This window comes from Glycine soja, chromosome 11 (genome assembly GCF_004193775.1).
Source record: "Glycine soja cultivar W05 chromosome 11, ASM419377v2, whole genome shotgun sequence".
In the NCBI taxonomy this organism is placed as follows: Eukaryota; Viridiplantae; Streptophyta; class Magnoliopsida; order Fabales; family Fabaceae; genus Glycine; species Glycine soja.
This window is the reverse complement of record NC_041012.1, coordinates 17,568,577-17,586,690: the sequence shown is the minus strand read 5'-3', so window position 1 is coordinate 17,586,690 and position 18,114 is coordinate 17,568,577. Positions and strand designations below refer to the sequence as shown.

Here is an 18,114-nt window from a genome sequence, read left to right as displayed (position 1 = left end):
TTATTTCGTAAAAAATACTAATTCTATACAATAAATCACCAATGATGTGTTTGAACAAATAATTAAAATAAGTATTTATAGAATAAGTGTTTATCATATAAAGTATAAACACTTGTAGTTGTATATAAGATATAAGATGTTTTCACAATTCCTTAAAAAAATATGTTTTTACAATTGAAAGACAAATGTAGTTAAACAAATTCCATGTAAGTTGTAAGTTAGTACTATTTTATAACGCGTATTTTCATAAATTCTATCAAATACTTACATAAGTACTATTTATGTTTCAAGACAAATCTAAATAACCTCTAAATAAATTCTCCCAATCACACCATGTAATAATAATTTCTTTTAAACTTCATGTATAATGGCATGTTTGTTTTTTCGTTCCAGGATCCTCAAACCAACGTTCAACCAAAAACAATAATTTTTTGCTTCTTACAAAATATTGTTTTGGTAACGTGTATACAAACATATTCTAAGAGATTGGATGAAAGTAATTAAGTAGGTTATTAGGAAAAATGTAAGGCTACTTGGTTTTATTTATATTTTAAAAAAGTAAACATTTAAAAATATATTTATTGTGATTTCCTGTATTTTATTTTTTGGATACATACACTTATGAACTTGGTGCTTGGTAGAGTACTCAATGCCACAAAGGATTAGAGGTGACACAAACGAAGGAGATTTGATTCTGTTTGTGATACTTTTACTTATTCGACGGTTACTAAAGTTTTGGAGTCTTAAGTGTTAGTCATAGTCACATCATAATAATAACAAGGTTTGATAATATTAATTATAGAGACAGGGTTTTCATGTAGTGTCGTGCCACATATAATTGTAGGGAAATTAATGAGATTTGGGTTTGATAAAAGAGATTGATCTCTCTTAATGTCATAATATAATGAATTGAAGATTTAATTTTTAGTAAGATAAATACTTATTACATTTAATATTCACTAATATTTCAAACATAATTACCTAAAAAAATACATGTGAAAAAAAATTAATAAAGACAAAAAATCTATAATTATAATGAAGGTTTACTTTTTTTTATATAATAAATAACAACAACAAAAATTAAACCTAAAACCTTGTACAAATTTTCCAAACTTCACCATTAAGACCATCATTATGGGTCCAAAGTAAAAACGACGATAATTTTTTTCCTTGCTTTTAATATTTCTAAATATGAGACTTATGTTTCTTATTTTTTAAAATAAAAAACATTTAAATATATTTTATGCTTCACTCATATATTTTATTCAAATTTAAAATAGAAAACAGTGAAATGAAACATACCTTCATTGTTTAAGTTTCAAAGAGAAATATAGAAAATGAAGTGTTCATAATTTTTTTAAAAATTAAAATCAATTTTATATTAAAATCTTTGTGACTCTTCTAAAAATACAAACATGCATTGTTTTTTTGTTACATATCCATGATTCATACTCAATATCATTGGTTAAATTAAATTAACGTAGTTGATCAATGCACTTAATGTTATATAACTAACATGTATTGTTTTATTGAATTTAACGGTGCATTAACTTAATGTGTGTGGATACACTAATTATATTATTCTTGTTAATCATGAACCTGCTAAACACATTGTATTGGAGATAGGTGTTCAGGAAGTGGCCCTTCTCCCCTTGTTTATTATATGTGTATAGCAGTTGAGAAACATTTTTTACAGAATATAAACTTTTTAAAGTCTCAAAATGAATATGTTTTGTTATATGCAAAAGCTTAAAATAGTTTTTTTAATTAAAAAACATTAAATAAAAACTTGAAATTTAAATAAACAGATTTTAGATTTACTTGAATAATTTTGAGTCAATCCGGACAATAAAAAACAGAATAATTGTGAGTCAAAATTATATTTATATTTTGTAACTAATATGTTAGAAAATTATAAATTATAAAGTTGACTTTGTGGTTAAATAAATAATTGGAGATTGAGGGATCGAATGTCTCCCAATAATAAAAACTAACAATTAAAATTGGTCGATAAATAAAATAGTAGAAAAGTAATGACATTATTTAATTTAATTTTAGATTTTTATTATATACAAATATTGTGTTATATAGTATTATGATATTAACAAAAAATTAGGATTTTGAAATAGAATATCTTTGATTCTTTTTATTTAAATAAAAACAAGGCTAAAATAGTTTTTTCATTATTTTTTTTAGGATGAAGGTTTTTTGTTCTTGTGAAATGGGCAAATTTTGGATTTCATTCCTCCAAAAATATTCATTTATTTTGCATCCTCTTAAAATTATAATGTGTCATTTTTTTTTTACTTAAAATAAGGTTTAGTTATATTCAAATCTATAATCATGATTTTTTTTCTTCTTCTTCTCTTTCAAACCGCTGCAGGCTGAAAGTTTAATTCATTTGAGAGAAGCATATGTTTTGTGTAGTTTGTGTTTTCATTGGTGTTATGAAGATATCATATTGTTTTATTTTATTTTTAAATATTGTATAAAAATAATGAAAAACAAATAATTTTTTTATTCGTTTCTAATATAATTAAATGAATCATAATATCTAAAAAAATTAATACATGTTTGGTTTGTAGTTAGAAATATTATAACATGTGTTTTAATGCAAATCTAATGATAAAAGTAAAATAAACACAAAAATAATGATCATAATTGGTTTAAAAAATTATTTTTGCCTCAAACACAATTTCGAAAGTGAAAATCATGCTCTTGGTCCTTAGCTTCCAACTCCAAATACCCCATATTTAAAATCTAAAAGTAGAAAATAAAATAAAATATCAGACATTCAGATAACGACAAACATTTTAACCCTATCAAGATATGGATAAATAGTTTATTATATGTATTTTGATTGTCTGAATTAAAATTAGTTTATCATATTAGTTTTAATGAATTCAGTTAATATAAAAATAAAGTTTAATTGAACCTGAAGGTTACAGTTCAATTTTATCATTGATGGGTAGGTTTTAAGAATTGGGATTATTGTCATACAAAATTGGCGATTTCTAAAGTCAGGTTATAGTTCTATAAGTGAATGTTATGGGAAGAGGGTGAAGTTGGATCCACATCTATGGGGTCGTGACTTAAAGGTTGAGAGGAAATAAAGTTGGGTCTGCAACTAGGGTTTGTGGTTGAAAGGTTAGCGGAAACAACATCAAGGAAGAGGAGGAGATGTCTTAGGAAACTCAAAGTTTGTCGAACTTGCTTAAGTTAGAAAATAGAAATAGAGTTTTGAACTGTCTGTGTTGTGTTCAATTTCATCCATGTCATGCACCTAACCTATCGACCATGACCAATAAATGTATTACACATCAACACAGTCAATGTTAAATTTGACTGTCAACACACATGAAAATTGACAAACTCACTAAAATTCTCAAAATTAGGGTTTTAAATATCTCAATAAAATTGAGAGAAACTAAAATCTTGAATTTATGAAAATAGGATATGAAATGTATATTTTAGCCTTAGCCTTAACAAAATAATAGTGATACACGTAAGATTTTTATTTTAATAATGGTATACGTAAAGTGTTATTATGTCGCAAGTAATATTGCTAGAAGATAAAAAAAGGCACAATTAAATTTTTTATTTTTATTATTTTTTTATATTTTTATCTACCTTATTCCTCACTTATTTTGTTCTTCTTATAAAAAAAGATTCGTAATTCGTAATTCTTAATTAGTGGCAAATGCTAAGGAAACTAATTAAAAAATAAAATAAAAACATTTTATTAAATACACCAAAAACGTATTTCCTTATAATTTTTAAATATGTTGTTATATGATTTTTGATATTTTTTTTTAATTTTTTAATCAATATTTCAAAGCACTAGATAGATAGATTCATTTTTAATTCTTATTTCCTTCGTTCATAACTATAAGATTTTTTTTAAAAAAAAATTAGATGTATTAATATTTTTTTATACATATTTTTATTTAATTATTCTTTCTTCAAATAATAATAATAATAATAAATAATTAAGTGAATAAAAAGATAAAAATAATAATATAATTAATTGACATAGTTAATTAATTAATGGAAAGATCTTAAGCAGGAGCAGAGTAATTTATTGCAAAGAAATAGAAAAATAATTGTGATTAATTAAATGATAAGAATAAGAATAATGTTAGAGGATCCCAATCCTATGTATGTCCCATGGATATTGAACTCCGGTCCGGAATTGACAATGAGAAAAGAGTTGGTGAGGACTCACTCTGGAGTGTGGGCCCCATCCTGTCAGATCAAAGGAACAGGGACAAGGACGTAAATGCGCCGAAAATTATAAAGAAAACCTCCCTCCCATGTTTCTCGATCTTCGTGCTCTTCTCATTTTTCTCACTTTATTCCCTCTCTCACCCTTCTTCATTCAACTCCAACATGTTTATGCTTCTTAGGGTTTCTTCTTCTTTACCCTCTTAAAACTTTAACCCCTATCTATTCCTTCCTTCTACCTCAAGCCCCTCCTTCTTTCTCTTTCTCTTTCTTTTCAAACCCTTCCGGATTCCTCTCACCTCTCTACAAAACCCCGCTATTTGAGCTCAACTCACGACAACTACAAGTGGGCTTCCTTCAAAATTCAATCTTTCGGTTTCTGCCCAGAAGGGACAGTGAGTGGGGTGTGGGGGGTTCGGTTCGCTTTGGTTTTATCTTAGCTGGTCCTTTTACCAGCGTTTCCTGTTTAACATTTTTTTTGGAGCCATTCGCTGCAATTTTTCTTTTTCTCAATGAAAGAGAGTTTCTTTCTTTCTCTCTCTCTTCCCTTTTATTTTTTATTCTCTGAGCTGGTTCCACGGTAGAGAAGAAGAAGAAGAAGAAGAAGAAGAAGAAACAACCGCTAACTGTGGTTGCACTAAAATATACTCACTCTTTTTCTCTGTCTCCATTCGTTTCTCTCCGCTTTAACGTTGCCCCAGTTAAGTTTTCTTATGTAAAGGCACACCCTTTACCTAATTACTAGTACCAACACCAAACAACCTTGCCTTTTTATTCTCTCCTTCTTGTGTTACCTTTGTTGAGAGTGAGTGAGTGAAAGCATGGCTATGGTTGTGGCTCAACACAGAGAAAGTAGCAGCAGTGGAAGCATTGACAAGCATTTAGATTCTGGTAAGTATGTGAGGTATACTGCTGAGCAAGTTGAGGCTCTTGAAAGGGTCTATGCCGAGTGCCCTAAGCCTAGTTCTCTGCGGAGGCAACAATTGATCAGAGAGTGCCCCATTCTCTCCAACATCGAGCCTAAGCAAATCAAGGTTTGGTTCCAGAACCGTAGGTGAGTAACACAAATCAACCCTATTTTAAGTCCCTCTCTTCATTCTTTTTGAAATTGGTTCTTAGATGTGAAGGTTTTGGATGGTGTGCAGGTGTAGGGAGAAGCAAAGAAAAGAGGCATCTAGGCTTCAGACCGTGAACCGCAAACTCACTGCAATGAACAAGTTGTTGATGGAGGAGAATGATCGGTTGCAGAAGCAGGTGTCACAGCTTGTTTGTGAGAATGGTTTTATGAGGCAGCAATTGCATACTGTAAGTGTGTTTGTGTGTTCTGTCTGAATGTCAATTCTTCACTTTTTGGGGCTCTTAAGCAGAAAAAACATTGATGAAAAGAATGTGTACTAAATGTGGAGAATTTGAGAGAAGAACCGATCTGTTTTGTGGTTTTTCGTGCATGTTGGTCATGAGTTGATGTTAATTGCTGTGGTAGTTTTTACTATGAGTCCTAATTGTTTTTGTTGTTTGAGTTGTTATTCATGTTATTGTTTTCCCTGCAGCCATCGGCAACAACTACTGATGCTAGTTGTGATTCGGTGGTTACCACTCCTCAGCATACCCTGAGAGATGCTAGTAACCCTGCTGGGTAATTCTGAACTTCATGAAGTGAAGTTGCTTCTTTTGTGGTGAAGTTTTGCTCAAATTGGTTTTTCTGTTGTGATCCTTGCAGACTCCTATCAATTGCAGAGGAAACTTTGACAGAGTTCCTTTCAAAGGCTACAGGAACTGCTGTAGATTGGGTCCAGATGCCTGGGATGAAGGTTTTTTTTTTCTTTTCTGTTCCTTGCAATGAATTTGTTAAGAAATTGGTGACCTTTGGCATCTAGAGGACAGCTTTTGTGAATTTCGTTGTGATACCCCGTTTTGAATTTTCTAAATTTGTCAATTATCTCTTCATCTAAGAAAAAGTTCTTTTTGCCAGCCTGGTCCGGATTCGGTTGGGATCTTTGCCATTTCACAAAGTTGCAGTGGAGTGGCAGCTCGAGCCTGTGGTCTTGTTAGTTTAGAACCTACAAAGGTAAATTGACTTAGAAGTATGGTTTGGATTTTTTTTTCATTTCTTGGTATGCCAGTGAATGTCTGTAAGCTGTTTGGAATTTGAATTTCTGAATGCCTGATTTTCAACAGATTGCAGAGATCCTTAAAGATCGTCCATCTTGGTTCCGTGACTGTCGGAGCCTAGAAGTTTTTACTATGTTTCCTGCTGGAAATGGAGGAACCATTGAACTTGTTTACACACAGGTGAGCCTCAAATTTAAGACTTCTTTGTCAGTTCCGTTTTTGTTTTTGTTGTTCCTGTGAGTATACTTAAATTGCTACAGACATATGCTCCAACAACACTGGCTCCTGCTCGGGATTTCTGGACTCTGAGATATACCACAAGTTTGGAAAATGGCAGTCTTGTGGTGAGTATGTTTTGTCTTTTGATGCCTTATATAGATTCATAGAATTTATATGTAAGACTGTTGTGTTGTGTTTGCTTTGAATTCTTCTTGATGCATTATATAGATTCTTAGGATTTATCTGTAAGACTGTTGTGTTGTGTTTGCTTCAAGTCTTGATGCATTATATAGATTCATAAAATTTATATGCAAGACTGTCGTGTTGTGTTTTCTTTCTTCCTTGATGGGAGGTAATGTAATATATTTTGGACTTACGTGCCTTCTGATCCTACTTTTGAAGGTTTGTGAGAGGTCCCTGTCTGGTTCTGGAACTGGCCCTAATCCAGCTGCTGCTGCTCAGTTTGTAAGGGCTGAAACACTCCCTAGTGGCTACTTGATCCGACCATGTGAAGGTGGAGGGTCAATCATTCACATAGTAGACCACCTAAATCTCGAGGTTTTGTTTCGTAACACTGAGCTAATGTATATTTTTTTCTTTTCTTATATACATTAATTTGCTTATTGTTTTCTTTTAGGCATGGAGTGTGCCAGAAGTGTTGCGGCCACTTTATGAATCATCCAAGGTGGTTGCTCAGAAAATGACAATTGCAGTAAGTTCATTATCATTAAGTCATATAATTGGGATTTATAGCCAAATTTGGATGGAATGTGTAAACTGAACCACAATCTTGAGCAAATCTAGTATTATATCATTTAATGTTTGAGTATTTAGTCTCTGACATACAAATGTTAGACTGTTTAGCTTAACGTGATTCGCATGTTCTGTGCCTTTCTGTAAAAAGATAGGTATTAATTTGGTGGCTTTTGTGATAGGCGCTTCGCTATATCAGGCAAATAGCTCAGGAAACAAGTGGTGAGGTTGTTTATGGATTGGGTAGGCAGCCTGCTGTTCTGCGGACTTTCAGCCAGAGATTGAGCAGGTAGCCACATGAAATAATTAGTTTTGTTGGAGGTCATTTCAGCCTGCAATTCTAGAATATTGTTTTTTGCAAAATCATTTCTGGTTCAATATGAGTTTTTGGCTGAAAATTGATGCATTTGACTTGCAGAGGCTTCAATGACGCTGTAAATGGATTCAATGATGATGGGTGGACTGTATTGAACTGTGATGGTGCTGAGGATGTAATTATTGCTGTTAATTCAACCAAGAATTTGAGTGGCACTTCTAACCCAGCAAGTTCCCTTACATTCCTTGGAGGAATTCTCTGTGCAAAAGCTTCTATGTTGCTTCAAGTGAGTCTTGAGAACCCAATTCATATAATATTAATTGCTAGTTTTTAATGGATTGAAAGATGGGGACACATCAAGTAAAATATCTTTGTAGTTGCTTTTCTTTTTTGTAACTAGTGTTTGTTTGCATCGCATGGTATTTGGTAACAAGCTAAACTGGCCATTGATAGGTTTGATCTCTGGAAGAACTCTAGGCATTCATACATATGGAACTTGATCCCAGATTTAATAGGATAGGTGATTCTTCAATGTTATCTAACATGTTATGGTTGAAAATTATGTGCAGAATGTCCCTCCTGCAGTTTTGGTTCGTTTTCTGAGGGAGCACCGCTCAGAGTGGGCTGATTTCAATGTTGATGCTTATTCTGCTGCATCACTGAAAGCTGGCACCTATGCCTATCCAGGGATGAGGCCTACAAGATTCACTGGCAGTCAAATAATTATGCCTCTTGGTCATACAATTGAACATGAAGAGGTAGGTTTGCATTCCCTTAAAAATTGGATGGAGGATGCATATTTGGTTTGGGCCAAGATTTTTTTGACATATGATATATTTACATATTATTCAGTAGTCTGTCAGCAATTTATGGTCTGATCTTTTTGGACATTTGTACTTGTAAGCAACATTACTGAAAAAGTTGTGTTTTCACTACAGATGCTTGAAGTTATTAGGTTGGAAGGTCACTCTCTTGCTCAAGAAGACGCTTTTGTTTCTAGGGACATTCATCTCTTACAGGTGATGCCTCTGACTTGTTAAAACGCTTTATTAAATTCTTTTTTGGACAAGTTGAGTCAACATCAAATGTGAATTTATCATCTTAGTACAAAATTATTTTTCATCTAAGATGTGAATGATTCTAGTATATCTTGCAGTACTTCAGATTTTAAACAATACCACAAAAAGAGATATCAATCTTAGATTAGGATTTCTACATTACAATTTCAATTTAGTTTTAAATTGCTACTTGAAATCTTTGCCTTGTAATTATACACATTCCTCTCAATGCATTTTTGCCTGCCTTAGTATTCATTTGTTTTTAGTTCTTTTCTATGCATTTAAATGTTTTATACACGAACAAATATAATTAATATAGGTAGTTTCTAAGGTGCTTTTTTGTGTTATCTTTTTGCAGATATGTAGTGGGATTGATGAGAATGCTGTGGGGGCTTGTTCAGAGCTCGTATTTGCTCCAATTGATGAAATGTTCCCCGATGATGCTCCATTGGTTCCTTCTGGTTTCCGCATTATCCCATTAGATTCAAAACCAGTTGAGTTTTGTTCCTCTGTATTTTGCTTTCTATAATCTCTACTGAGCTTTATTTTTTTCATCTCTTTACATCTTCAATTAAGCTTTTTAGCACATGTGACTACTTAAAAGTTCATATTACTGAACTTCACGTGCTCCCAAAAAAACACAGGATATAATACTCATACTATTGTTATTTTTCTTTAATTGAAACCGTGACTGAAAATGTACTCTGTCTGCTAGTTAGAATGGAGCTACTATTGCTGTTGTCCATGTGTATCCCTTCTGTAACATTATTACTATGTTCTTGTTTTATAGGGTGACAAAAAGGATGCTGTTGCTACAAATCGGACCCTGGATTTGACATCTGGTTTTGAAGTTGGTCCTGCAACAACTGCTGGTGCAGATGCATCATCAAGTCAAAACACTCGATCGGTGTTGACTATTGCCTTCCAGTTCCCTTTTGACAGCAGTCTGCAAGACAACGTCGCGGTCATGGCACGCCAATATGTCCGCAGTGTGATTTCCTCCGTGCAGAGGGTTGCCATGGCTATATCTCCATCTGGTATAAACCCATCAATTGGAGCTAAACTTTCTCCTGGTTCTCCAGAGGCTGTTACACTAGCTCACTGGATCTGCCAAAGTTATAGGCGAGTCGACCTAGCTCTCTGTTTTAACATGCTATTTAGTCAAGTATTCTAGTTCATATTTATTGTCAAAAGGAAATGTCTAATATGGTTTTTTTCCCGACATTTTTGCAAAATCAGTTACTATTTAGGGTCCGACTTACTGAGATCAGATTCTCTTGTTGGTGACATGATGCTGAAACAACTGTGGCATCACCAGGATGCCATTCTATGCTGTTCACTGAAGGTAAAGCTTATATGATTTCAATTCCATTTCATTTCAAAGTCCGAGTAATCCTTTTGATCATAAAGGAAAATGGAAGGCATGTTTTTTTTTAAGATAGCCCTTTAATTCGTATAACGTGAGATTAATATGATTCTTCTTCATTTAATATTGCAGTCATTGCCAGTGTTCATATTTGCAAATCAAGCTGGCCTTGACATGTTGGAAACAACCCTAGTTGCCTTACAAGATATCACATTGGATAAAATATTTGATGAGGCTGGACGCAAGGCATTGTGTACAGACTTTGCCAAGTTAATGGAGCAGGTAATAATAACTTCTAGTGATCACAAAATTTTCAAGTTACAGCTACATTGTCATTTTGAAAATTGCTGAATTGTTTTCTGCATTATGTACTCTTTTCCATCAGGGTTTTGCTTATCTGCCAGCTGGAATCTGCATGTCGACGATGGGGCGCCATGTGTCATATGACCAAGCCATTGCATGGAAAGTTCTTACTGGAGAAGACAACACTGTTCACTGCTTGGCTTTCTCTTTCATAAATTGGTCATTTGTATGAAAAATCCAATTCGTGTGCCCTGCTTTTTCCCACTTGAACATAAAAATGAAAGGGTTAAAAGGGAGACAAGACAAGTTTGGGGGGAAAAAGAAGTCGTAAATTTTTGTATAACACATCAGGATCAGGTTTGCATTTAATTCGATTTAATTTATTTCTTATTTAGTGCAGAGACCAAATTGAATTAATCTTGTAAATTATTTAGTGCTAGAGTGAAGTTGAGACTTTTGAATGACACATGTTGAGTACTTTGTTTTTGTCTCTAGTATCTTTCACTCGAGTTGAGCTCATACACAGAAGAACTTGTGTGATGACAAAGCGCGTGTAATGTTTCTTACACAATCACAGTTCTGACTTGTGTGTCCAATGTAGTACTTTGTTTTTGTATGTAGTATGATCATATCTTTCAACTCGAGTTAAATATTAGCACAGTACATTTGTATCTGATGTACAACCTAAGTATATTTTAAATTGCAAAAAGTTAAACTTGGAAGTGTTATTAAATTAATTACATCACTAACGAAGGTGGTAAGGTATTGGAATAGATCAGAGAATAAATGGAAATAGGTTTTAAAATTTAAATTGAGTTCTACATGTGCAAGAGTTAGAATACTGGGAAGTCGTGTAGAAAACATTTAATTCATACACCTACATTCGGAATTTATACACAGATTGGAACAGCACTTGTAATAAATGTAAGGTCTAGTTACAAAGAGCTATTATATATTATTCAAACCAGTGCAAGGCAGGCTCTGCCTTTGTAAAATTTTATATTTTAGGTAAATCTAAAATTATCATAAAGAAATATGCGAAATAGTGTAAGAGCAAGGTTGAGTAGAAAATTAAATTTCACATGAAAATATAAAACTGAAAGAAAAAAAAAATAAAGAAAATGAAGATTAAATAAAAGTAAAGCTGGTTATAATATGCAGTTAAAGAGATAAAAGATAGGTAAAAGAAAAGTAGAGATAAATGTGGTTCGTTTTTATTATTGTTTTTATAAGGAAAATTATACTCATTTATTTAATTTCTCTTTCATTTCATTTTTCTCCATCTCTTTTCTTTTTTATTTACATCACTTTATCACATCCATTATTCTTTTCTTTTCTTTCTGTCTCTTATTTTCATCCCAATTCAATCCATTTTGAGATGTAGATATATCATTAATCTTTTTATAAATACTAATCTATCTTAAAGTTGGTGATAATTTGATTAACATATTATACTTATAATTTTATTTTATAGGTATATCATTTTTATATTAACACCTTTTATTTTAAAAAAATTACGTGCAACTTTTTTGTGTATGAATTATATAATATTTTTCATTTTAAAATAAGTGTTAGCATAAATTGTATTACATAGATCGAGAAAATATAATATATAATAAATGAAAAAGAATAATAATTTTATAAAATTAAGTTTAATATTAATATTACATTGAAAAATTAAAATGACATGTGTATAAGGAAAAAAAATTAATTAATGTTATATTAAAAAATTAACACGATATTTATTTTAGGATAATTTATTTTAAAAAAATAACACTTATTTTATGACGAAGGGAGTAATACTATAAAAGTTAATAAAGGGATATGCAAGATAAATACTAGTATAATTTTTGAAGCAAATAAGGTTCAGAAATAATAATTATTGGTACAAAGCTCAGAGAGGTCCGTGTAATTATCTCTAAATGTAACTGAAAAAAAGGCATTATATTATTAGCGTGGTTAAGCAGTTAATGATTTGTTATTTTATCACCGAAAAAATGATGCTTCTGAAGAATGAAATTAAATTTTGGTTTTTTAAAGTGAAACAGATGAATCACTGGCTCTGTATTTCTATTTGTTTGACATCCTGAGCATGTCTCCTTCCCTTTTGTCACAGCAACGCTTTTTAGCTTGTCTTGTCTTCTTCCTTATGCCCACAAAAATCAAACCAAAATGAATTCAATTTGTGAAATCCGAATGCCCAAATAGGTAAGTAACAACTCGGTTAATCTAGGGAAGCTTAGGTTTATCTTTAAAATTTACTTTACCCAATTTCAATGATTAGTTAGTTCTCAGTTAAAAAAGATTTTGTATATAAAGACAACAATAAATAACTTTATTTTTTAGTAATCATCATATTCGTGCTAAATATTCAAATTTAAAGATGATTAATCTGTATCAAAAAATATAATTGGTTAAATTTAATTATTTTAGATAATCGAGTTAAATATCACATATGACTTATTAGTAATGTTAATCAACTTAAAAAGTATAAAATGAATTCTTATATGATAAATTTAAATTAAAATACATGACTTAGAAATAAAAGTCTCACTTTTTTCAATCTCTCAATTAATCATTTTAATATTATTTTTCTTCTCTAATTTAGAAGTGTATTTCACGTATTATTATCATAACTGGCCAAAAAAAATCTCAATTATCTCAAATTATCATCTTTTTATATTTGATATTCTTAATACTTATTATCTCTTTTAACGTAGCATCTTTTATCTCTGTCTTTAAATTGAATTTTAATAATCCTTTTAAGAAAATCATTAATAAAATGTATCTTGTATCACAATTTAAATTATTCATTATAAATCTAAAAATATAATTTATATATTAAAAATATTATATTTTTTAATTATATAAAAATAAACATTTTTACTATGTAATATGTATACTAAAATACTAATATGCAGTATGGTGTGTTCTTAATACTATTATTAATTAATTTTCTTAAAATTTTAAAATTACGTCACCGCACTCCGAATCTTGTTCAATCCAACATTGAAGCACAATCCAAACTAACCTTTGAATTCATGTTTATATTATATCTCCTACGAATGCTAATACTAAAATTATAGGAAAATTTTCATAAAAAAATTACCACATACTAAAATAAACAAAATCCCAATTTAATGACATTTGAACCACGCTGAATTATTGAACAAGGAATCAGTTCATTCACACATTCAATGGGAATCAGCTTCTTGCAGGATCTTCTCAAGTTTGATTCAAACTCAAGGAAGTCAATCACGCTAAACATTTTGTGATTCAAAGAACTGGGATAGTTTTAGTGCTCAGAAACTTGCAAGAGTCAAACAAAGGAATAAAATAGCATGTAATTTCTAGAAAAACAAATGATATTCAATTACAGAAAAAATATATAGTTAAAAGTGAATAATAACTAAAGAAAAAATCATTTAACAGAACAAAACTGTGTTACTGTCTGACTACACAACATTTCCGCATACAGAAACCCCACCAAGTTCATATCAAATCTGTTTCTTTACACCATGCACATTACTACTACATTGTATGCACTAATCACATAGTCCTGTTTACTCACTCCACTTCCAAATATGACTCACTGAGCCAATTTCTGGTTTGAATGTTTGATGGAAGAGAGTAAATGCAACAACCATTTGGTGCTACCACATGACATGAAGCTTAAAAAAACTGACAGTTGCAAAACAGAACAGTCAAAAACCCCTGACACCAACATTGACTTTACAATCTGTCCAAGTTTTCTGCGTGTTACTGTTTTTAATTACCGTGATGCTAAGGACCAGAAGTTCAGGAGAAAAGATGGCACTGTGGTGAACCAACAAAGGAAGGCCATGCCTGTAGCTGTTTCAAACTGCACACAGTGGTTCTGTGAACAACTTCCAAGATCATTATCAATGAGGACTGTGATGCCTGCTGATGCACATGCTGCTGCAAATGTAAGGGTAGAAGTGACCTGCATGGAAGACACGGGTCTTCTGAAATTAAGACTACAGCATTTTCTGAGGGGGAAAAAGTAAACACAAGTTAAAGCTACACATGTCTACATTAAAAACAAGTTGACAATGAAGAGAAAAACAGTGGAATAAGCTTTGCACTGCAGTTATAGTGTTTCAAAAACACATCCAAGTGATTGTTCTGTGAAACTGAATGTATAGTGCATATGATGTTATTGTTTGATATTAATAAAAATTATGTGTTAGGCATGGCTGTTAAAGTGAAGGGAATCCTAAAAATCAACTAGAGAGTGACAAATATTTTAGCATTGGAAAATTGTAGAAGGATTATTGAGTCTTGTTATAGATCTTACCCCGTCACCAACTGTAAACAAACTGACAATTCGATAGTTCTGCAAAGAACGCCTTACTAAAAGGGCATACACATCAGTAATAGCCAATGAAAAGCTCCACAAAGCCTGCAAGCCGGCAGCAGCAACAAGGTAACTGATAACAAATGAGACAGACATTTTACGTAATGTTGTAGCATTCATGCCATTTCAGGAATATAAGGGGAAATTCGAAAAGAATAAATCCAAAAGTTAATGCAATAATGACATGATTCAACTAGAATGTCAAGGCAAGTCAGCATATGCAACAGGGTACCAGTGTCAAAACTAAACCCATTGTGTTTTGCCTAGAGTTTTTTTTGGCTTAATTGCACTTTTTGTCTCTCAAGTATCGCAATTGTGCCATTTAGTCTCCCAAGTTTCAATTGAGTCAATTGGGTCCTACAGTTATCGCAAATATGCAAATTTTTTTTGCTTAAAAATTACTTTGAAGTTAAAGTTTAAATAAGAGCTTTGAAATTAAAGTAGAATTTTTTTGTCGATTTTAATGTGTGTTTGGATGAGCATCTACAAAATTGATTTTCAAGTGAAGTGATTTATATTTGGAAGCCTTTATCCTAAAAGCAAGTCTGCTATAAAACTTAATGTAAATTTTGAACCCAATGTAAAAGCTACTTTTTACCACTTCTAGTCAAACAGAGGTTGCGGCAAAATCAATTTTGCCTATCAATAACCAAAAACCAAACATCTATGTGTGTTTGGACACATCCAACATGCATGTATAGCCCAAAAACCACACCAATTTGGGTCAATATACACAAAAGCTATACCATGATGCTTCTGGTAGACGCACGTAACATATGACACGAAGGAAAACCAAACACTTATATGTTTATGAAATCAAGTTTGATTACAGTCAAAATCAATTCTCATTATTTCCACCATGAAATCAAACACACTCTTAATTTCGTTTTTAACTAAAATGAAATGTCCAAAAGAGAGAGAGAGAGAGAGAGGACGGAAAGAGCTCAGAGAAGTCAATTTCTTTCTAAAACCTCCTTTACCTTGTTTTTTTAGATTTTTTTTTTCTTTTTCTTCCATAAAAATCAAAACTACTTAAATTTTTAAAGAGTAAATAGTTTATCTGTTAATAGTGTAAAGTGTTTTTACACTATTATCCAATAACAAATTGATATGGTAAGTTTGTTGATTTTTACATAAACTATCTTAAAAGTCATTCCTACCAGGCTACCATCTATTTGGTTGTCAGTGTAAGAAAATTTAAAATGACTATATAAAAATAAACTCTTTTAGAAGCTTTTCAGAAAATGTGTTTGACTCGACTCCTTTTAAGTTTTAAGGAGAAGAAAAATCCAAAAAAGCTAAGCTAAACACTATCTAAATTTGCATCAAGTAATAGCATCCCAGCCATACAACCACATCATACGCCTACAGGCATGGCATTGAGTCATCATCCAACTCTTTTCATTCCATCCTATGACAATATACAACAAATACTATTCCAATAATTAATGTTTTTCATAGAAATTATTAATATGATATTATATATAGGAATTGGGAAAGGGAAACCATTTCTTTTTCACAAAAACAAATCCACTCTACTGATTTGTGTCCAGCTAAGAAAGTTAAAATCTGTATCCTCTCAGCAGCTTAGGTAGATGTTAACAAAATGTTGAAACTCCTCGAGGTATAAAGAATGATTGACAACAGAAGTGGCATCTGTAATCAGTTAAAAAAACCATCTCAATTAAAAATCATCAATTTTCAAACTCTCAATGAATTCAAGAATGTTAAATATTTTAGAGGAGTCAAGCAGAGTCAATTCTATCCTATGCATCAGATAAACTAAATGCCAGAAAGTTGTATGTTACAATAGCTCCATTTCGGCACCAAATAGCAATATGAATGGCATCACTTTGTTGAGAAATAGTTCTCTAAATCAGCGATTATTATCGTAGCAAAATTTGATGCACCTAGCACATTATAAACATGCAGCTCTATCAGACCCACACTCGTTGTATTTTACAATAGCTCCATTTTGGGACCAAAAAAAATGGCCTCATTTCACTGAGAAATAATCCTCATCCTCATTATAGTAATAAATTCAACGCACCTAGTACATTTTAAACATCCAGCTCTATCAGACCGACACTACTAAAATGAAAGTAATGAAGAATAACTTACCAATCGATTTAAGTTTTCATAAACAATTTCAAATTCATAACCATCTATCAGCAGCATATGCAGAAGTCAGAGTTGCACTCAATTACTAATCCAGATCCCCGTGCCACAAATTCATAATCACGTATTAGATGCCACAATGGAAATTTATTAGCATTAATTAACTTAATTCTTTCTTTTTTATAATTTTCAACTACTCAACAGGGAGAAGAAGAAAAAATCCACAATTTGAATCTCCTTGATCCAAAACTTGGTTAATTGAACCAAATCACTCCTTTTCTGTGTTGCCCCTCACCAAGAGTGAGAGACTAATTCCTCGATCTACTACAAAGATCCATTTAAGGGGCTAACATTTCTCATCCCAACAGATGTTTTTCCATACACAGAGACCGAGTCCTTACACTTGAGACAGATTTCTTGATTCTTTCAATCACAATTACAAATAAAACAAAACAAAATTGAAAGGAATAATAAGGAAAAAGCTATATGAATTCATAAAAAGTGATTACCAAAAAGCAGTGACAGAAGGGAAATCGCTAGTGGATGCCATGATGGAGAGTGCAGCAGCAGCGAAAACAAACTGAGAAACACGCAGAGAAAGGCCACCGGCAGTGCCAGGCATGCCTTGAACATCCTTCATCCTCACCCTAGGAGCGTTGACGATTTGGTCACCACCACCTTCAGTAGTTGGAGCTTCTTCAACTGGGTGAACCGAAGCATGGCTCACGTTCATCTCTTCACCTCTCACACTTCAATTCATAATCATCAAATCACACTTTCTTCTTCTTCTTCTTCTTCTTCTTCACCAAATCTGATCACACCCATCAAACCTCATCAATCAATAACCCGATTCGATGCCCACGATATAAGTCAAAGCCTCCATAGAAATCTTATGCATAATAATAATAATAAAAAAGCTGATTTTGTTGATTTTTTTTTTTTTTTTGTGGAGGGATGGAAATTGAGCTTGGTGGATTAAACGAGCGGTTACCCTTTAATTTTTTTCCTCAAAAGACTGTGAATTTAAACTAAAAACGAAGAAAACTGAACAGAATCGATTCCTTTGCGAATAGAGGGGTTGAAGAAAAAGAAGAATAAAAAAAAAAAAAAAAAAAGTGGCGTACCCAGAAGAAGAGGTGCAGTGTTTTTTGTTGTTTGATCGTTGCAGAGAAAGAATGAAGGATCTATTGTATGGTGGCTGCAGAGCGCAGACGTTGAATCTTAGTTTACGCGTCAGCTGTGTGTGAAGTTGTCGTTGTTTTTGTTT

The 18,114-nt window shown here is 32.0% G+C and overlaps 2 protein-coding genes across 2 annotated transcripts; one reads left to right on the top strand and one right to left on the bottom strand.

Moving 5' to 3' along the window:
• Window positions 1–4,324: 4,324 nt before the first annotated feature.
• LOC114375282 (homeobox-leucine zipper protein REVOLUTA-like) lies at window positions 4,325–10,995 on the top strand. The gene is made up of 18 exons (XM_028333061.1): window positions 4,325–5,278; window positions 5,370–5,529; window positions 5,775–5,860; window positions 5,945–6,035; window positions 6,197–6,292; window positions 6,403–6,516; window positions 6,597–6,680; window positions 6,958–7,113; window positions 7,193–7,267; window positions 7,491–7,597; window positions 7,727–7,910; window positions 8,194–8,382; window positions 8,563–8,643; window positions 9,041–9,175; window positions 9,473–9,804; window positions 9,922–10,027; window positions 10,181–10,330; window positions 10,434–10,995. The coding sequence occupies exons 1-18, from the start codon at window positions 5,046–5,048 to the stop codon at window positions 10,581–10,583; spliced, it is 2,529 nt and encodes an 842-aa protein (XP_028188862.1). The 5' UTR covers window positions 4,325–5,045; the 3' UTR covers window positions 10,584–10,995.
• A 2,755-nt stretch (window positions 10,996–13,750) lies between these two features.
• LOC114376669 (CASP-like protein 5A2) lies at window positions 13,751–18,114 on the bottom strand. Its single transcript, XM_028334885.1, has 4 exons — window positions 17,972–18,114; window positions 17,357–17,658; window positions 14,670–14,802; window positions 13,751–14,315 (listed from the first exon to the last, which is right to left on the bottom strand). The coding sequence occupies exons 2-4, from the start codon at window positions 17,578–17,580 to the stop codon at window positions 14,124–14,126; spliced, it is 549 nt and encodes a 182-aa protein (XP_028190686.1). The 5' UTR covers window positions 17,581–17,658; window positions 17,972–18,114; the 3' UTR covers window positions 13,751–14,123.